The sequence below is a fragment of the Miscanthus floridulus genome, chromosome 4 (assembly GCF_019320115.1).
Source record: "Miscanthus floridulus cultivar M001 chromosome 4, ASM1932011v1, whole genome shotgun sequence".
NCBI lineage: Eukaryota > Viridiplantae > Streptophyta > Magnoliopsida > Poales > Poaceae > Miscanthus > Miscanthus floridulus.
In genome coordinates, this window is record NC_089583.1 from 90,191,057 (window position 1) to 90,212,618 (window position 21,562).

Sequence of the window (21,562 nt, forward strand, 5' to 3'; positions counted from 1 at the left end):
ACAATTAAGTAAACAAAATTTTAGCATCTCTTCTTTTTCGTAGAGCTTTTTTGTCCAAATGGTATATTTTTTTATTGTGGTAGAACAATTTTATCATGCCACAATGTTTTTATCTTTTAAGCAAACAAAATTTTAGCTATGGCCAATTTTTTTATTATAGGTATAGCATCTTTTCCCCACGGTGAAACCATTTTATCCACGGGAATAAGTATTTGTTCTAATAGAAAAAATATTTATAACGAAGTAAATGATGTTTAAGCATAAGAACTGAGGCCTTATTTAGATACAGATCGTAAAGTTTTGAAGTGTTACATCATATGTCACATGGGGTATTCAGATACTAATAAAAAAAAACAAATTACAGAATCCGTCAGTAGACCTCGAGATGAATTTATTAAGTCTAATTAATCCGTCATTAGCACACTGTAACACTTTATTGTCAAATCATGAACTAATTAGGCTTAGAAGATTCATCTCGTAAAGTAGTCGCAATCTGTGCAACTAGCTATTTTTTTAATCTATATTTAATATTTTATACACGTGTCACATTCGATACGACATGCTTAAAGTTTTGCGCGAAGGATAGCCTGAAGTATAGAGATCAGCGACACACTTTTTACGCTTGACAGTAGTAAATGCTATGCTATGCTATGCTACATACGAGTCATCGCAGTGACATTGCCGTTGCTGGCACCTTTCCCGCTAGGCTGCTACACCTACGTGCGACCATCCGCATAGGCATTGACGGCAACGGCATCCTCGCTCTCTCACACACGACACACTGAGACCTCGGCTCGCGTTTCTCTCCCCGCGCCCCGCGCCCTCCTCGGCTCCTCCTCCCTCCCTCCGACCCCGACCTCTCACTCCCGCGACGAACTCGCCGCGCTCTTCTCCCTCCCCATCTTGACCGGTTCTGGCCGTCTTATCCCTCTCTTCCGTTTCCACGCCCAGGCCAACGCCAAAAAAACCTGGCACTCGCACGCAACGCAGAACGCACCCGCACCCGCACGCACCGCCTTGCCGATCGGCGGGGCGCGACCGATCGCCATGGAGCCGGACGACGAGGCGCTGAAGGCGGCGCGCGCCCCGCCGCAGCAGCGCCGCGGGATCTCCTACAGCCAGCCGCTGTCGCGGGACGCCGCGTCCGCGCGCCGCGCCGCGCTGCGCAAGCACAGCCTCGACGACGAGCACATTCTGCCGGCCTCCCACTCCCTCAACTACCCGCTCCACCACGATCCCTCGGGCATGGCGCCCATGGGCTACCACCCCCCGCTCCCGCCCCACCAGCACCACCCCAGCGCGTCCTACTCCTCCAACACCCGACGCTCCGCCGGCGGCGTCAGCGAGGGCTCCATGACGCTCGAGCGCGCCATGTCAGAGTACGGCGGCGGCCAAGGCACCCTCCCGGAGTTTGTCGGCGCGGGGGGCGGCAAGGGCATCTTCCGTGTGCCACTCCGCGCCGCCATGCACCCGGGCCGTCCGCCTCCGCTCGAGGTACGGCCCCACCCGCTCCGCGAGACGCAGGCGGGCTCCTTCCTCCGATCGCTCGCCGCCGACCCGCAGCGCCGCCAGCTCTGGGCCGGGGCCGAGTCCGGGATCAGGGTGTGGTCGCTCGACGAGGTGTTCGCCGAGTGGGGCGCGGGCGCGCGCCGCGGCGACGAGGAGAGCGCGCCCTTTTGCGAGGGCATGCCCGCGCCGCCCGCGCTCTGCGTCGTCGTAGACAGGGCCAACCGCCTGCTGTGGACGGGGCATAAGGACGGGAGGATCCGATCGTGGCGCATGGACCTCGACGCGGCCGCTACGGCGCCTGCGCCCCCGGCCGCTGGTGCAGGCGGCGACGGCGGGAGCGTTGGGGGAAGTAGTCACGGCGGGGGAAGCAATAATGCGCCAGTGTTCAGGGAAGCCCTCACATGGCAGGCCTATGGCCGGACGCCCGTGCTCTCCATGGTCGTCACTTCGTATGGTGAGCATGCCATTTACGACCGTCATTGCAATGCCAATGCATTTCTGTTGCCACAAACTCACAATTGCGTTATATCTGCGCATTGACATCACTGCATGTGAACTACTACAGATTAAAAATTTCTGACCATACATACTATGGGTCTTTGAATCTAATAACAGGTGAGATATGGTCGGGTTCCGAGGGTGGAATCATAAAGGCATGGCCTTACGATGCCATTGCCAAGTCCCTGTCATTGTCACCAGAAGAGAGACATATGGCTGCTTTGTTGGTTGAGAGAGCCTACATCGACCTGAGGAACCATTGCACAGTTGGTAACGTTTGCTCGTTGCCCGCTTCTGATGTTAAGTACATGCTAGCGGATCATTCACGGGCGAAAGTTTGGACCGTGACTAGCATGACATTTGCTCTCTGGTATGCCTTCACATACACAGATGAAATTTGTTCTTTTTCTTCTTCTTTTTTTTTTGAAAGGTCCGGAACAGATGAAATGTGTTAGTTAGATTACTGTTCTCCCCAGCACATAGTAGGTACTTTAACATGCCAATTCTACTGAACCACTTGCTACAGGGATGCTCGTACAAGGGAGTTGCTGAAAGTATTTGGGATGGATGGCCAAGTTGAGTCAGCAAAGCTAGAGACACCTGTCATGCCAGAGCAACCTATGGAGGAAGAGATCAATCCTAATCCTAAAGCAAAACCTTCGAAGAAGGACAAGTCACAAGGTTCTTTGAACTTCTTCCAAAAATCTAGGAATGCTTTAATAGGAGCAGCTGATGCGGTGCGCAGGGTTGCAACAAAGGGGACATTTGTCGAAGATAACCGCAGAACAGGAGCGGTGGCTCAAGTAATGGATGGATCGATCTGGTCAGGATGCACGAATGGCGCCATTATTCAGTGGGATGGAAATGGGAATAGAGTGCAAGAATTCCAGCATCATACTTCTTCTGTGCAGTGCATAAAGGCACTTGGAGAAAGGGTGTGGGTGGGATATGCCAGTGGCCTGATTCAAGTCATGGATGCTGAAGGTAACATTATTGCAGGATGGACTGGGCATAGCTGTCCAGTTATAAGGATGGCAATTGGTTGTTCTTACATTTACACACTGGCACATCATGGTGGTATTCGGGGATGGCCACTAACTTCTCCTGGACCCCTTGACGATATTATCCGAACTGAATTGTCTAACAAAGAGCTATCATACACTAGAATGGAGAAGATAAACATAATGGTAGGGAGTTGGAATGTAGCACAAGGGAAAGCATCTGCTGAGTCACTAAGATCATGGTTGGGTAGTGTAGCATCTGATGTTGGGTTGGTTGTTGTTGGGTTACAAGAGGTTGAGATGGGCGCAGGGTTTCTTGCCATTTCTGCTGCAAAAGAAACAGTAAGATACTTGCCTTAACTTCTGGTGTTCTTCTTTTTTTGGTTCAATTCAGTTAGTTATGCATTTCTAGCTTGCTACCTAACGTAGATATAACTATTCGCTATGTTGTTCCATCTTAATTTTTACAGATCAATATTGAAACATAGTTTTCAGCTCGATGTTTCCTGTAATTTAACTGCACTTCAGATACTTTCTGTTGCGTTTTCAAATTTAATAATTGTTGAGGTAGATGTGACTAGCATTTATTTCTGTTTTTGATGAAATAACCACCGGGCTATTGAATAGACACATAAGAATTGTTTTTGAATTAACAGATTTGATCCTCTTTGACCTTTGTGTTGTAATTCACCACTCAGTAGTGTTACATTGACTTGTCATTGCAGCGCTATCTGTTAAGTTCTCTGAATCACCATTTGATTGAATGTTTCTTTTCATGGTTTCAGGTAGGGCTTGAGGGCAGTGCGAATGGGCAATGGTGGATAGACAATATTGGCAAAGCGCTTGACGAGGGAACATCATTCCACCGAGTTGGTTCTAGGCAGTTGGCTGCATTGCTTATTGCTGCATGGTATTAGCTTGTTGTGAATTAGTTTCTTAGAATTAAACTACAAATCTGTTATCACATAGTGATAAGTTGTTCAATTAACTGTTTGTTTAATTACCTTTCTCATGTGATATACATGACATGGAAAATATTAACTTTTCAAGGGCAAGAAAGAGCCTTAAACCATATGTTGGAGATGTTGAAGCTGCTGCAGTGCCTTGTGGTCTTGGACGTGCTATTGGCAATAAGGTACATGATAAAATAGTTGTGCATGCTTTCATCACCCCCCACCCCCCAATTGAAATTTCATTTTGTAATGGTATGATCTTATCTCCTTTTGGGGATATCTGTATGTCTTAAGTTGGAAGAAATTTTAAAGATGATTACATAAGCAAGGTTTACGGAAAGAGAATTCTTATGTACTGTTTAATTCTATGTTTTATATTCTGTTTCATGTTCAAGTCATGCTCCTACGTTCTTTTGTTTGTGCGGTGACAATTAATTCTGAGTTAAATGCACCGTAGGTCTATTAACTTTTGGTGATGTGTCATCTAGGTCCATCAACTTTTAAACTGTATTTTTGGGTCCATTAACTTTTGATGGTGTGTCATCCTGGTCCATCAACTTTCAAACTGCATTTTTGGGTCCATCAACTTTTGGTGGTGTGTCATCCAGATCCATAAACTTTCAAATTGCATTTTTTGGTCCCTAAACTTTTTAACTGGTTCACCGTAGGTTCATACTCCTTCGTTTAGCGAATAGATCTGACATGGTGAAAGGTCCTAATATGGCTAGAGGGGGGGTGAATAGCCTATTTAAAAATCTACAAATCAACTAGAGCAATTTGATTAGTATGACAAATAGCGTAATGCAAACTTGCTCTAGCTCTACAAGGGTTGCAAGCCATCTATCCAACAATTCTAGTTGCAATGATTACTTAGGCACACAAACTTGCTATGTAATTACTCACTAAGAGCTCTCAACCTTGCTACTCTAAAGAGCTCAACTAGATGAATATAAATAATAAAGCAAGCTCTCAATTCTAATTACACTAAAGAGCTTGTGTCAGATTTATTCGCTAAACGAAGGGGTATGGACCTACGGTGATCCAGTTAAAAAGTTTAGGGATCCAAAAATGCAATTTAAAAGTTGATGGACCTAGATAACACACCACCAAAAGTTAATGGACCAAAAAATATAGTTTGAAAGTTGATGGACCTGAATGACACCACCAAAAGTTAATGAACCCAAAAATACAGTTTGAAAGTTGATAGACCTAGATAACATACCACCAAAAGTTAATGGACCTACGGTGCATTTAACTCATTAATTCTCCCGCAGGGTGGCGTAGGATTGAGAATAAGGGTATATGACCGTAAAATGTGTTTTGTGAGTAATCACTTTGCTGCACATCTGGAAGCTGTGAGCAGACGCAATGCTGACTTTGACCACATTTATCGGACAATGGCCTTCAACAAACCTCATGGATCCACAGGTTCATGTTTCACATTTTTTGAAGTGCCTGTTTTTCTTGGCAGCAAACTATAGGTGTTACAAATACAGTTTTCATACTGAAAAATCTTTACATAACCCTCATTTTTCTGTGGTGCAGTTTCTGCTACATCTGTCCAATTGCACAGAACAGTGAATGTATGTGCGATCTAACCTAAAAATTATCAGTAGAAACTATCAAATTATTATTGATGTCCAAATGTTGTGGTGATGCCAGGTCAATGGAAATCAGGTTGAAGAAGTAAGGCCTGACCTAGCAGAAGCTGATATGATTGTATTTCTTGGTGATTTCAACTACCGCCTTTATGGTATCACATATGATGAAGCGAGGGATATGGTTTCACAAAGAAGCTTCGATTGGCTAAGAGAGAAGGATCAGCTTCGTGCAGAAATGAAAGCTGGGAAGGTATTCCAAGGAATGCGTGAAGGTATAATCAAATTTCCTCCAACATACAAATTTCAAAAGCACCAACCTGGTCTTGGAGGTATGTATATGTTGCTGCTTCAAACCTTTTGATCTCTTCTCTCTGTTCAACTAGTTATGTAGTTTTTACCTCACTAACATAGTAAGTTTTGTTTCTTGCTTTGCATCACAGTGCTGAAAACTGTTTGTCAACTGCCATGTAGGTTATGATTCAGGCGAGAAGAAGCGGATACCTGCTTGGTGCGATAGGGTACTATATCGTGATAGCCGTTCTGTATCAGTAGCTGAATGCTCATTAGAGTGCCCTGTAGTTGCTTCAATCACATCGTGAGATACTATTACACTTCCTTTTCCCCCTTTCAGATGACCGGTAATCTCTTTTATCCATACTGATTGATTTTGTTTTGATAGGTACGTGGCATGCATGGATGTCACAGAGAGTGATCATAAACCTGTGAGGTGTACATTCAGCGTTGATATTGCTAGAGTTGACGAGTTAATAAGAAGGCAAGAGTATGGAGAAATAATTGAATCGAATGAAAAAGTACGCTCTTTGTTCCAAGATGCTTGTTTTGTTCCAGACACTACAGTTAGCATAAGCGAAATCACACTGGAGAATCAAGAGAATGTTGTATTCCAAATTACGAATAAATGTGAAACAAGCAAAGCAGCTTTCGAAATCCTATGTGACGGGCAGTCAACCAAGAAGGAGGACGGAACTAAATCAGAGCTTCTTCCAAGGGCATCCTTTTGCTTCCCACTTTGGCTCGAGGTAAGAACTATTGCAAACTCTTGTTTTTAAGTTCTAGTCTAGATTATGCAAGGTAACACCTACAGCCTATGATACATTCATGATTAATCAATTTCCGCCAAGTGAAGATATTGATACAAAAATCAATTTCCCTCCATATGTACCTATATGGTCAAAATATTACTACAATGCCCAAGTGACTGAATATGACTGCCAAACTACCGAAGTACCTTCTGATGTCAGGAAACAGTTAATCTGCTGCCTGTCATTTCTGCATTCAAACTTTTGTGTTCTGATTTCTATTTTTTCTGTCTCACACAGGTCCAACCAGCCGTCGGTCTGATAAAACCAGGTGAAACGGTGGAAATTACACTACATCATGAAGATTTTTATACACAGGAAGAGTTCGTAGATGGAATACCACAGAACTGGTGGTGCGAAGACACCAGGGACAAGGAAGCCGTTATCAGAATAAATATAACAGGCAGCAGCTCAACTGAAACCAAGACGCACACCATCAACGTCCAACATCGCTGCCCACCATCATCGGCGCCACCGCCGATGATGAACCAACCGGTGGCCGCCATGCCTCCGAGCAATGTCCTTGCCAGCGAGGGGCATTCAAAGCGCTCCTCCAAGAAGAGCCAGTCCAAGCACCGGGAACAGCAACAACAGCAGCAGGATTACCCGCAGTTTGGGAGCTCGGAGGTACATGACCTGTGCCGCATGCGGTGCCCTTGAGACCTGTACAAACTACTCCTACATTACTACAAAGGAGTATGGATACTGAAGTTCTGTCTAGGAGGTGGGAATTACGAGTCTTAGGTTTCTCACATCGAAGTCCCGGAGTACCCCGCAAAAGAGAGAAGAGTCTGGGAGGAGTTACTCCGGTTCTGTACATAGGCTTCACTCGATCAACTGTCACTCTCATGTAGTCCAAGCAAAGAGTCTAGAGTCCTGAGATAACAGTGCTAATAACTTCTTGTTTTATTCTTGTTCCTTATTAAAGAGTGTTCTCTAGATAGTAGAAGCCAGGAATATTTGAACAATGCTTGATGTAATATGTTCCATAGAATCACCTTAGGTTTGTTCTCTCTTCACGCAGCAGTTCTAATGATCTTGTACTTCAGACTATTGCCATTGTTAATAAGAAACCAATCCTTCATACCCTTGAATCATTTAATAATGCTTATGTTATTACCTGTCTATCAGTCGCTTAGGCTTTGGTTCTGTGTTAGTGTGTTACCATGCTTGGACCTTCGTCCCCTCTCTCCACGGCTCCATAGTCCACAGTGTGGCAAATGTGGTGACATTGTATTTCATGAGACTATTTGTTGGGTAATATCTATAATCTATCTCATTTCTTGGAATTCCTCTGATTGCTTAATGCTAATGCGTTGGTACATGCCATCTGTCTCATGCAAGACGTGTGAATTTTGATGATTTGGGGGGGAAAAGTGGGCGAGAAAAAGAGGTGCCATGACACAGCCATCTGAAGTAGTGGCGGTTAATATGCAACCGCATCATTCCTTTTTTTGACATACAATTTGATGATGTCCCTTGACCAGCGCCACTGGCTTTGTCAACACAATGTTGAAGGTGGCAACCGATCTGCTTCTGCCGAAGAAGACAACTGGTGAGAAGAACAAGCGCTTGAAGTATGGTGATCATCGAGACGATGGAGCCCAGAACATTTGAAGGGCGCGTGCTGTGGTGGAGATGGTTTTCTGGCAGTCTTCTGGCTCTGAGGCAGAGCGTAGAGCTGTTTGGTACTGTTATCTCCCTTCCCTCCTGTCTCTTGTATTTCCGTTTCATCATGAATGGAAATGGGGTTTTGACCTCGTGTTGAAAAAAAGGGCAACTCCACGTTCTCTTGCCAAATGAAAGAAAAGCCAGCCAAATTTCAACGGTAATGCCGTGCTAAGGACGTTCGTCCGGACACTGGCCCAACAGCCCAACACTCTTCACATATGTATGCGCTCGTCCACTCACCTCCAACCATATCCACTCGTGAGCCTGTTGTTCATTCCTCTCCATTCACCGCATCTTTGCGTCCGCACCGCCGCGGCGTGCTCCAGCACGACCACTGCGCCGCTGCGCTCTCCACCGCGCCCGACCGGCCGCAGTCCTCTCTCTCCACCGCGCTCCAGCGCCGTTGTCGCCATCCTTCCTCTCCACCGCGCCATCCACCCGCCGTTGTGTTCTCCACCGTGCCGGCCGCCTTCTCCATCGGAGCTGCGCGCCACTCCGCGACATCAAGATCCGCGCCGGCGTAAAGCTCCGCGTCGACGAGCCTCAATTCGTCCAAGGCAACAATTAGAAGTCGCACTGAAAGCGCATGTTGCAAGCATATGTTTCAAGTGTTTCAGATGTTTTCAGAGGTATGTTGCAATTATTTTGTATGGATGTTGCAAAAGTAGATCATGATATTGCATATGTTGCAATGATCGTGCACATATGTTGCAAACGTCTATTCCTAATGTTTCATCTTTTTTTTCATACGTATGTTGCAAATGTGTTTATGTGGACGTTGCATATGTTTCACACATATGTTGCATATGTTTCACACACATGTTGCAAGTGTTTTATCTTGATGTTGCATATGTTTGCAATGGTTTTCAAGTGTTTTTCAGGTGTTTTTACGAGTGTTTCAGACACATGTTTCAAATATTTTTATCTGCCTTTAGACTATATTGCAAGTGTTGCATCTAGATATTTTAAAAGTATGTGATGGTCACTCGATCATCAATTGGCCGACGACATGTCTTCCCAAGGTAAAAGGAGGTCTGGGGTCCTAACGTTTCGCGCGGGCGCTTTGGTGGCTCTGGTTCCGGTGGAGACAAAGGGAAAGGGCCTGGAACAAGCTAGACCTACCTTGTGATAGTCGAGATAGAGTTGTTTGCTGCTTCCAAGGTGGTGACAATTGGTGATGGAAAGTTTGCTCATTTCTGGACATCTTCCTGGTGGAGGGGAGAACTCTAAAAAGTCTTGCTCTAGCTCCGCTCAAGAAATAAAAAGAAGAATATTACAGTTTGCAAAGCCCTGGAGAATAATGGATGGATATCCCATATCACGCCCCTGCATACAACGCAGGAAACTAGAGAGTATGTCACTATTTGGGAAGCAGTCGTGCAAACACAGTTAAATGAAAAGCATAACATTCATTGGCGTTGGATGGCGGACGGAGAGTACACAACAAAGTGTGCTTATCGTATCCAATTTGACGGCACTTTTAGCAAGATAAGGCTCATGCCAATTTAGAAAGCAAAGCCGGAACTCAAATGTCGTTTCTTCACTTGGACTTTGCTACATAGGAAGATCATAAGTTTCTAACCACTAATAATCTAATTAGACGTAACTGGCCAAATGAGCCTGTTCGGCTGATCCAGTGCGTAGTGGATTTTGGCTGATTTCGGCTGATTCAATAATGTTCTGTGAGGGAAAATAAGTTGAAACAAGCTGAGAGTAGATCAGCCGAACACGTCCTGGCCATGAGACACTGACACATCTATACAAAGAGGAGGGCTCAGATGTTCAAGAGGAAATTAAGTTGGTGCTCAATGTTCATAATGAATGTCTAAGTGAAAAGTATTTAGGAATGACATCTGATGTAGGTTCCGCAACTAAAGGTGCTTTTAAATTTTTGAAGGACATGATTTGGAATAAGATACAGGGATGGATGGAGCAATGTTTGTCATCCGACGGTAAGGCAATGTTCATTCAATCCGTGGCCCAAGCAATACCCACCTATTCAATGTCATGCTTTAAACTGCCTCGAGGCCTATGCAAACATATTAACGGCCTATTGACAAATTTCTGGTGGGGAAGTAAGGAGGGAAAGAGGAAGACATGTTGGGTTGCATGTGATGATATGATCATGCCAAAGTTCCTTGGTGGAATGAGTTTATGAGATATAGAGCTGTTCAACCTTGCTTTGTTGGCGAAACAGGTCTGGCAAATCCTCTAGGAACCGGGCATCTCTAAGTGCTAGAATTTTAAAGGCGGTATATTTCTCGTAGGGTGACTTTTGGGGGGCAAATCTTGGCTCCGCCCCCTCCAAGATTTGGCGATGAGTGCTAGATGGCAGGGAAGAGCTTCAGCTTGGTCTGATCGGGAGAATAGGCACGGGTTCGACCACTTCTATTTGGAGTATGGACCGGCTTCCGTCAGACAGCATGCGGAGGTCAGTACCTAGTGTAGCTCCACATCCGCCACAGCTTGTGAGTGAGCTGATTGATCATACATCGGCAGCCTGGGATCGGGCAAAACTTCAAGAATTCTTCACACAAGCTGATATAGATGTAATACTCAATATCCTTCTGTGCAATCGGAGCCAACCGGACTTCTAGGCTTGGCACCATGACAATAAGGGAGTTTTCATAGTTCATTCTGCATATAGGATGCTTATAATGAGGCGTGCTTTATTAGAAAATGCAGCAAGATCAAATAGAAAACATGAGGAAAAGCAGTGGACATCTTTGTGGCAGGTCATGGTGCCTTTGAAGGTGCGGGTGTTTCTATGGAGGTTTGCCAGACACTCCCTGCCGTGTGTGGGGCTCCTGATTCCTGGAAACACTCCTTGCTAGAGTGTAATATGGCGAGGTGTGTATGGTCATTGGAGAGCGAGAAAATCGTTGAACACCTCAGTGAGATACAGGAGGAGAACTCAAGGTTGGTTTGCGAACTTGATAGAAACAATGCCACATGCTGATCTCATATGGGTGTTGATGACTATGTGGGCAATTTGATACGCTAGAAGGAAGACGATCTATGAAAATATTTTCTAGAGCCAGCTTTCAACACATAGCTTCGTTAACAAATATGTTGTTGAGCTTCAAGCGGCAAAGCCAACTCAAGCAATAAAGGCGCAAGTTCAGAGTCAAAGGCCACGGTGGTTGTCGCCACCAGCAGGTTGCATGAAGGTGAATGTAGATGCGGCAATTTCTAAGAATCTAAGAAGGGCATCAGTGGCGGTGATAGCCCGTGATCCGGCTGGCATTTTTCTAGGGGCTTCGGGGGTGGTTCTTGTTGAAATCACTGAACTAGAAATTGCCGAGGTAATGGCATGTAGAGAATTTGCTTTGGCGGCTGATCTAATATTAGCTTCAGTACGGTTGGCATCGGATTGTGCCAATGCTATCAGAAGCATGAAAGGAAGAAATATGAGTCCATATGGCCAAATCATGAAGAAGATTCAGATCGGCTCAAGATTTTATTTTGGTTGATTTTGTCCATGAGAATAGGAATTCAACTGTTGATGCTCACACACTAGCTAGGAGTTTGATTTCTTTTCAGGCAGTCATGTTTGGTTTTTGAAACCGCCTTTTGGCATTTGTAATTCTGTTGACCAAGTGCAATAAAGAGTGCGGTGATTTCTAAAGAAAAAACCGGTTTTTGTAAATAGTTGTTTTCTTTCTTTTTTTTGTTTTCTTCGGTCTTTTGTCTAACATCTAATAAAAATCTAGCAAATCTCTTGCCTCCTTAAAAAAAATCTTTTGTACGAAGTACTAAAAAACGATAATGATATAGAGCGGGTGTCCGTCCAGTCTGGACGGACCCGCCGCACACGGAATGCTCTCCCACAGCATGCCCGCCCTCATCCGCTCCCGCAACGCCCTCCCTCATACTCATTCCCACTCTGCCGCTCGCTTCCCCATCCTCACATCGGCTCCCGCACCCCACGCGCCTGTCCTCCCTCCCTCCATCCCTGACCCCACCAGAGACGAGACGATGACAGCGGCTCCAATAAGGTAGATCGGTCCTTCTCTGGATCTGAGCCCTCCTCCTCCTCGTCTGGATCTCAGCGTTTCTTCTCCTCCTTTTGATCTGAGCCCTCCTCCTTAGGGATGAAAACGGTATAGAAATACCTCGTACCGAACCGTATCGTTTTCTATATTTAATCCGATCAAATTCGTATTTTCGAACACATTCGAATTTAGTTCGAAATTCGGAACACCAAATTCAAAATCGGAACGAAAACGGTTTAGACATTTTTCCGACCGTTTTCTACTTTTTTACTTTTAATTCGGAATATCCCAAATTCAAAATTCGGTTTAAACCAAATTTGGCCCACAAGGAGCCTAACCTTAAAAAATTGTATCTTTTTCATATGATGTCGGATAAAGATTATTTTTATATGAAAATTATAGCTCTTGACGAGATCTACAACTTTCTAGTTTTAGTTTTTTCATCAAAGGTCTTTAAGATGTTCAAAAAAATTAAACAAATATTTAGCGGTATATTAAATCGTGTACAAGCGCTTGTTACCTTAGAAAAATCATATCTTCCTTACATGATGTTGAATGAAGATACTTTTTAAGAAAGTTGTAGGACTTGTTAATTATTATTAGCTTGTTAATTGTTATGCACTTGGTTCTATGGGTCAATATTCCGTATTTTTCGAATACTGACCGTGTTCTACGTAATTCCGCTCGAATTAGTTCGTTTTCGAAATTCTTGATATTTCGTAAGTTCGTGTTTGTGTTCGGCTTTACCGCTTTCGCTTTTATTTTCGTATTCAAATGTAAAAGTAGAAAATGGTTGAGATGGTTTCCGACCGTTTTCATCCCTACTCCTCATGCTCCTCTAGATCTGAGGGACGCGGCGGTGGCTAGGGTTCTGGTGAGCTCTGGAGTCCTATTCCTTCCTCCCTCCGGCGAGCTCGAACGTGATAGGTCAGGGGCTGTGTCTGTACACTTTTTTTTTGTTTCTCTCGTGTTGCAATGGGGTTTTTTTTATGTTGCAATGGATGATTTTCGAATGTTGTTATGGGATTTTTGGGTCGTTGCAACAGATGTTTTTACGATGTTGTAGTACATAATTTTTTATATCGCAGCATATATTTTCCGATGTTGCAGCACATTTGTTTTTGATACTGCAGTACATGTTTTTCGATGTTGCAGTACATAATTTTTGTTATTGCAGAACATATTTTTCAATGTTGCAGCACATGTACATGTTTTTTGATATTGCAGTACATATTTTTTTTATGTTGCAGTATATAATTTTTGTTGTTGTAGTATATATTTTTTGATGTTTTCAATATTGCACTACATAATTTTATGATGTTGCAGTATTTATATCACAAAGCTACACTACATAGTTTTTTCGTATGTTTGCGATTAAAGTATTTGGTGTTCTTTTTTAGATAGGGGCATGTTGGGGAACTGGATAGAGGCGCGGTGGAGAACGGAGGACGGGGGGGGGGGGGGGGGGGGGGGGGGGGGCGCTTGCCTTTGAACCCCTCTTCTCTTTGGGTTTCCTCCCATTCGTTCCCCCGCTAGTCCGCTGGTTCCCATGGCGCCCAAAGGTTCGCATGGTAAGCCACCATTTTCCCCGTCGCAGACGCCGACTAGGCCACTGCGGTGCTGCGTGGCTGTCAATGGCGACCACGCTGACCCCACTCTCAACACCTTCGTACTCCTGGTTCCTACTGCTGCAGGTCGCGGAGAAGCCCAGCATCACGCTCTCCATCGCCTCTGCCTTCTCAGGCGGCCGCGTAAGTTCTCCCGCTGCCCCCTCCGCCATCGAATCCGTGCTGATTTTTGTTTTTGTTGTCAAATTTGGGCGAGACGTTAGCTCCGATTCAGTGATTCTTTTCCCCCATTGAAAGTCAAAGAACTAGAACAGTTGTCGATGTTTAATGTGCTATTGGGCTGACATGTAGTAGATTCACTGAAAATTGTTTCGGGCCATGGGGGCCATGGCCTAGTTTGCCGACATATATCTCCGCCAGTGCATGTGAGCTTGAGCTATGTCCTTGGCGACAGCAAACATGTGGACCTCGAGTTGCTGGGGAGGGAGGCAGGACGAGCGCGGGCGGCCGCGCACGCCCACAAGCGCGGCCGTAGTCCCAACAGGCACGGACGTGCCGGTGGTGCTCCTAGAGGAGGCACGCATGGCGGCGGCGCTCCTGGAGGAGGCGCGCACGGCGATGGCGCTCCTAGAGGAGGTGGCGGTGGCGCTCCTAGAGGAAGCGCGCACGACAACTGTGGCGGACAGGTCGATAGAGAGTGCGGCCTTCATAGGCAGCGTGGCTCTCTCTCTCTCTCCAGATTGGTACCGTGGTTACCACGTGCTCCAGGCTGTCATCAGGAACGTCAGCCCCGGTGGTGGGTGGCCTACCCTCACCAAGACCAACTACGTCGAATGGGCTATGGTTATGAGGGTAAAGCTCTAGGTGCGGCACATGTGGGAGGCAGTCCGGTACGGCAATGTTGACTACAACCTAGATTGTTGGGCGCTGGATGCCCTCATTGCTATAGTCCCGCCTGAGATGCAATTCTCGCTTACCAACAAGCGGATTGCCAAGGAGGCTTGGGATGCCATCGCTGCGGCACGCATCGGTAGCGACCGCGCCCGCAAGTCCATACTACAGGAACTTCACAAGGAGTGGGAGAACCTAGCCTTCAAGCTAGGTGAGGATGTTGATGAATTCGCTCTCCGTCTCAACACTCTGTTGCAGAAGATGGTGCAGTTCGGCGATGACACCTATGACGAGGAGAGAGTTGTCAAAAAGCTCTTCCACTGTGTCCCCGAGAAGTACAAGCAGATGGCTCGCTCGATCGAGTCTCTGCTGGATCTCTCCACGATGTCGATCGAGGAGGCGATAGGTCGCCTCAAGGTCGTCGATAGCGATGAGCCACAGTCCCTCTCGGGGCCCATCACCACTGGCGGGAAGCTCCTTCTCACTCGGGAGTAGTGGCTTGCCAGCTAACGTGACCGGAAGAAGGGGGAGCCTTCTTCCACGATAGGCGGTCACAAGCGTGGCAAGCCGCACAAGGCGCATAGAGACGCCTAGGCCGGGGCACGAGGACGTGCCGAGGGTGATGCCCGTGGAGGCGCCCAGGGCGGCGCCGCCGGTAGGTACAAGCCAGCACGAGACGACGCCTGCCGCAACTGTGGCCAGCTTGGCCATTGGGCCAAGGACTGTCGACAGCCATGATGCGGCCAGGCCCACGTCGCACAGGCGGAGGAGGAGCCAGTTCTGTTCATGGCACATGCAAGCATCGAGCTACCTCCAGCGGCACTGGCCTCAACGGCTCTCCTCCACCTTGACGAGCCAAAAGCACACGCCCTCCTCGGTGACGGCTCCGGCAATGACAAGACTGATGGGTGGTGCCTCTACACCGGCGCCACCCATCACATGACCGGTCAACGGGAGTTCTTCACCAAGCTTGACTCTAGCGTCTGAGGCTCCGTCAAGTTTGGGGATGCCTTCGGCGTGGAGATCAAGGCCATCGGCTCCGTCATCTTCACCACCGTGTCTGGTGAGCATAGGCTGCTCACCGGAGTCTACTACATCCCCATGTTGAGGAACTCCATCATCAGCTTGGGACAGCTAGATGAGAACGGTTCGCGTGTGGTGGTTGAGGATGGAGTCATGAGGATTTGGGATCACCGTCGCCGCCTTCTCGCCAAGGTATCTAGAAGCGCAAATCGACTCTACGTCCTTAATGTGCAGGTGGTACAACCCCTCTGTCTCGCTGCTCGTCGGGACAACGAGGCATGGCAGTGGCACGAGTGTTTCGGGCACCTTCACTTCGAGGCCCTAAAGCGGCTCAGTGCCATGGAGATGGTACGAGGCCTGCCGTGCCTCGACCATGTGGAGCAGCTCTGTGACATCTACATGTTGACGAAGCAGAGGCGACTCCCTTTTCCCTAGCGGATGAGCTTTCGAGCCAAGGAGAGGCTCGAGCTTGTGTACGGGGACTTGTGTGGCCCGGTGACACCGGCCACACTAGGAGGACGACGCTACTTCCTGCTGCTCATTGATGACCTCTCCTGCTAGATGTGGGTGATGGTCCTCGGCAGCAAGGGAGAGGCTGCGGACGCCATCAGGCGCTCGTAGGCTGCTGCGGAGGCGGAGTGCGGCCGCAAGCTGCGCGTGCTATGCACCGACAACGGCGGCGAATTCACGGCGACTGAATTCGTGTCATACTACGCTAATGAGGGCATTTAGTGCCACTACTCTGCGCTGTACAGCCCACAGTAGAACGGCATCATCGAGCGGTGTAACCAGACGGTTATGGGGATGGCTCGGGCCCTTCTCAAGCAGAGGGGGATGCCGGCTATCTTCTGGGGAGAGGCGGTGGTGTCAGCCGTCTACATCCTCAACCGCTCGCCTACCAAGGTGCTCGATGGCAGGACACCGTACAAGGCTTGGCATGGGCGCAAGCCGGCGGTCTCCCACTTACGGGTCTTCGGCTGCCTCGCGTTCGCCAAGGAGCTTGGCCACATCAGCAAGCTTGACGACAGGAGCACTTCGGGAGTATTCATCGGCTACACGGAGGGCTCAAAGGCCTACTGCATCCTCGACCCGAAGACACAGCATGTGCATACGGCGCGCGACGTTGTGTTTGACGAAGGGCAAGGATGGGCGCGGGATAAGGCGGTGGACGATGGCTCGGCTTCGACGTGTGATGACTTCACTGTAGAGTACGTCCACTTCTAGGGAGCTGGGGGAGTAGGCAGCTCTTGTTCGATGAGCGCGTCTACCCAAGTCCCTGAGCCTCCATCGACCCCGACGCCTGCTACTCCGACAGCACCACGCTCTCCAGCCAGGACCTCGGCTGCAATAAGTTATTCGTCGGCTCCACCATAGCCGGCATTGCCACGCACTCCAGCACCGATAGGCACCTCTCCAGGCACATCTACTCTAACACCAGCTCATGTCGAGCATAGCCCGATTGAGCTCGCTACTCCGCTCTCTCACGACGAGGAGCGCATCGATGCGTACCACGACGGCGAGCTATTGTGGTACCGTACGATAGAGAACCTTCTCGGTGACCAGCCAGTGCCGAGACTAGTGCCTCATGACCTAGAGGCGCAGTTGCACCTTGCGTGTGACAACGGCGAGCCTCGATCGTTTGCAGAGGCCGAGACACACGCGGCATGGTGCACCGCGATGCAGTTGGAGATGGATGCGATCGATAAGAACCGCACCTAGGAGCTTGCTGACCTTCCTCGTGGTCACCGTGCGACCACCCTTAAGTGGGTGTACAAGCTAAAGAGGGATGAAGCCGGCGCCATCATCAAGCACAAGGCTCGCTTGGTGGCATGAAGTTTCATGCAGCAGGAGGGGGTTGACCTCGACGACGCCTTTGCTCCCGTGGCACGAATGGAGTCCATGCGACTCCTTGCGCTAGCTGCCCAAGAGGGCTGGCGTGTTCATCACATGGACGTCAAGTCGGCGTTCCTTAACGGCGACTTGAAGGAGGAGGTCTACGTGCACCAGCCGTTGGGATTTGCGATCCCCGACAAGGAGGGCAAGGTGCTCCGTCTACGCAAGGCTCTCTATGGCTTACGATAGGCACCGAGGGCGTGGAATGCCAAGTTAGATTCCACGCTAAAGGGGATGGGCTTCGAGCAAAGCCCGCATGAGGCGGCCATCTACCGATGGGGCAGTGGAGGAAATGCTCTGCTGGTGGGTGTCTACGTCGACGACTTGGTGATCACCAGCACCAAGGATGCGGAGGTGGCGGCATTCAAGGAAGAGATGAAGGTCACCTTCTAGATAAGTGACCTAGGGCCTCTCTCCTTCTACCTAGGAATCGAGGTGCACCAGGATGACTCCGGGATCATGCTTCGACAGACCGCCTATGCCAAGCGTGTCGTTGAGCTAGCTAGGCTCACCGACTGCAACCTAGCTCTCACTCCGATGGAGGAGAGGCTGAAGCTGAGCCACGACAGCACGATGGAGGAGGTGGACGCTACGCAGTACCAGTGTCTTATGGGGAGCCTTCGTTACCTTGCCCACACATGGCCGTACTTGGCATTCTCTGTCGGCTACGTTAGTCGGTTCATGCAGCGACCGACGATGGAGCACTAGCAGGCTATAAAGAGGATCATCTGCTACGTTGCGGGGACTCTCGATCACGGCCTCTACTACCCTAGGTGCCCTAAGGCGGCACACTTTGTCGGGTACAGCGACAGCGACCACGCCGGTGACATCGACACCAGCAAGAGCACGAGCAGGATCCTCTTCTTCCTCGGCAAGTGCCTCGTTAGCTGGCAGTCGGTCAAGCAGCAGGTGGTGGCCCTTTCCAGCTACGAGGCCGAGTACATAGCAGCCTCCACCGCTTTGACTTAGACGCTCTGGCTCGCTCGACTGCTTAGCGATCTCCTCGGTAGAGACACTAGAGCGGTGGAGCTCAGGGTGGACAGCAAGTTCGCTCTGGTTCTGGCAAAGAACCCCATGTTCCATGAATGCAGCAAGCACATCCGAGTGAGGTACCATATCATCCGAGGCTGTTTGGAGGAAGGGAGCATCAAGGTGAGCTACATCAACACCAAGGACCAGCTTGTAGACCTGCTCACCAAGCCTCTTGGGAGGATCATGTTCCTTGAGCTCTGCTCTAGGACCGAGATGGTTTAACTTTCCCATAGGACAACGCACAAGACTTAGGGGGAGAATGATGGGATAAGTCTCATGTGTGGGCTGGTCTTTGTGGGGCTGTGCTGGTCACATAGTCTTTGTGGCTGCATGGTCTGTTTTTAGGACAGCATCTTAGACTAGAGGACAGCATCTTAGACTAGAGGACATCATCTTAGAGGACAGCATCTTAGCATCTAGGACAACATCTTAGACTAGTATCTTAGTATATGCTTGGCTGGCTAGCAGCCTATAAATATGTACCACCAACCTCTCAGGTTGGTATGGTATTTGGAAATAAACCAGAAAATTGCCCCAACTCCTAGTGTCATCCTTTCTCGATGAGAGTAAGAATTCTGCTACTACCAAGAGTAAAAATTCAATGACTAACACTCCAGGCGCTCGTCCACCGCCCGTAGACGGCTTGTCACATCCTCAATGGTGGAGGTGGACAGGTCCAACATCGTCTCTATGGAGAGAACGATCTGGGTGTACTTTGCCGGCACGGAGTGGAGGTACTTGGAGATCGCCTTCTCTTCGTCGATGGTGACGCCATGGCTCTTCAGCTTGCTGATGAGCGTCTACAAGCGGAGGGAGAAGTCTGTTTCACCATCTTTGAACTTGAGGTTGGTGTACTTCTGCTTCAGAAGCTGGGTCGTCGCCTTCTTTGCACGGTCAGAACTGACGCGCATCGCTACAATAGCCTCCCACGCCTCCTTAGCCGAGCTCTTCACCCCCAACGGCTCCCTGTACTCCGCCGGTACAGCAGCGAGGATAGCCTCCAATGTTGACATGTCATCTTCCTCATTGTTGGTGCCCTTGTCAATAGCATTCCAGAGCCGTCGAGCTCTAACCTTGACCTTCATGGTCACTGACCACTCTCCGTAGTTGGTGTGAGTTAGCGTCGGCCAACTGGTGCCGTTGACCTCCTGCACCATGCGAACAACGACCTTCGGTCATGGCTGGGCAGCCACAGCAGTGCCACTGCTGTCGCCCATCTCTGAACCGTCCGTCATCGCCAGCAGTTAGTTTGGCGACGGCGCTTGTATGGCTCTAATACCACTTGTTGGCCCACAGGATCATCGGCTCAGGTGAATGAACCACTCACTAGTCTTGCCGAGCACCCGCTAGTGTTGCCGAGCACCCGCTAGCCGTGCCGACCATGAACAAGCGTTGTCCGTCTCCACACACTATGGCTTGAGCTAGAAGAAGAAGGAAGAACAGAGCATGCACACACAGTACAAGACATCAGCGTTGGCTGAAGCCCTGTCTGAGAGATGGCAAATCTGAACTCTCTTTACTGAGTTGCCATGGTAATCTATTTATACAACTCTATCCATCTAGTCCTAGTACAACGCACATGCTATAACAGTAACTAGATAACATACATGGCTGACTCTGCGCCGGCCTCTACATGTGGCTACAGTGCTGCAGGTGAGCCGTGCGGTGCCTGCACCTGCAGCGGCTATAGTATCACAACAGGGGGCCTTTCGGCGCTGCCTTTCCTTGTTATGTTCACATAAGGAAAGCAGTAGTTTATTCTAACAGTACAATCTGTTCTTACCGGGATGCTCATTTACTTGGTTATGGCCTTTGATTTTCCTCCATGGGCTTTCAAAGCGGTGGATAAAATTCGGCGCGGTTTTCTTTGGAGAGGCCATAAAGATGCAAAATGTGGACATTGTCTGGTGGCCTGGGTCAAAGTTTGTCAACCACCGGAGCTGGGAGGTCTGGGAATTTCAGATCTCAAGTCTCTTGGCTGGTCCCTGCGCATGAGATGGGTTTGGCTGCAGAAAACAGAACCTCATCGTCTTTGGGCTGCTCTCCCATTACATGTGCCTAAGCAAGTGAGAGCCTTCTTCTCTGTAGCTGTGAATTCTATAGTTGGAGATGGTGCAAATACTCTTTTCTGGTCAGATAGGTGGCTCCATGGGCAATGCATTGCAGACCTTTTCCCTCGCCTTTTCGAGGCTATTCCCAAGAGGAGGGTCAAGCAGCGCACTGTCTAGGACGCTCTCACTAACCAAGTTTGGATTTCGGACATTCAAGGAGCTCGTATAGTTGGTGTGTTGGTGGAATTTCTCCAATTATGGGATTTATTGATGGATTTTCAGCTGTAGCCGGAGGTTGAGGATAGACACGTGGAGGCCCTCCTCCAACGGACAATACTCGCCTAAGTCGGCATATGATGGGTTCTTTTTGGGTTCTACTCTTTTTGGACCATGGGAAAGAATCTAGAAATCTTGGGCACCGCCTAAGTGTCGCTTCTTTATGTGGTTGGTCGCGCCCAACAAGTGCTGGATGGCTGATCGCCTGGCACGTCGTGGGTTGCTTCATCCTGAATACTGTCCTCTCTGTGACCAAGAAGAAGAGACTATTGACCATCTCCTTGTCCATTGTGTGTTCGCAAGAGAATTTTGGTTCAATATGCTTAGACAGGTCGGTCTTTAGATCCTACCCCCTCAGCCTAGAGAGTTGTCCTTCCATGCTTGGTAGGAGAAAGCTAGCAGCAGCACCGCTGATGGGCTGATAAGGCAAGGAGTTAATTCGCTTATTATACTTGAGCATGGACTATTTGGAACCATCGCAATGGGTGTGTTTTTGATGG

At 48.5% G+C, this 21,562-nt stretch overlaps 1 protein-coding gene across 1 annotated transcript; it reads left to right on the plus strand.

The window, feature by feature from the left end:
* The first annotated feature begins 873 nt into the window (after positions 1-873).
* Positions 874-7,758, plus strand: LOC136549967 (type I inositol polyphosphate 5-phosphatase 13-like). The gene is made up of 11 exons (XM_066541402.1): positions 874-1,963; positions 2,125-2,377; positions 2,534-3,350; positions 3,794-3,918; positions 4,059-4,143; positions 5,236-5,389; positions 5,507-5,544; positions 5,624-5,891; positions 6,034-6,157; positions 6,242-6,602; positions 6,903-7,758. The coding sequence occupies exons 1-11, from the start codon at positions 1,048-1,050 to the stop codon at positions 7,320-7,322; spliced, it is 3,561 nt and encodes a 1,186-aa protein (XP_066397499.1). The 5' UTR covers positions 874-1,047; the 3' UTR covers positions 7,323-7,758.
* Positions 7,759-21,562: the final 13,804 nt, after the last annotated feature.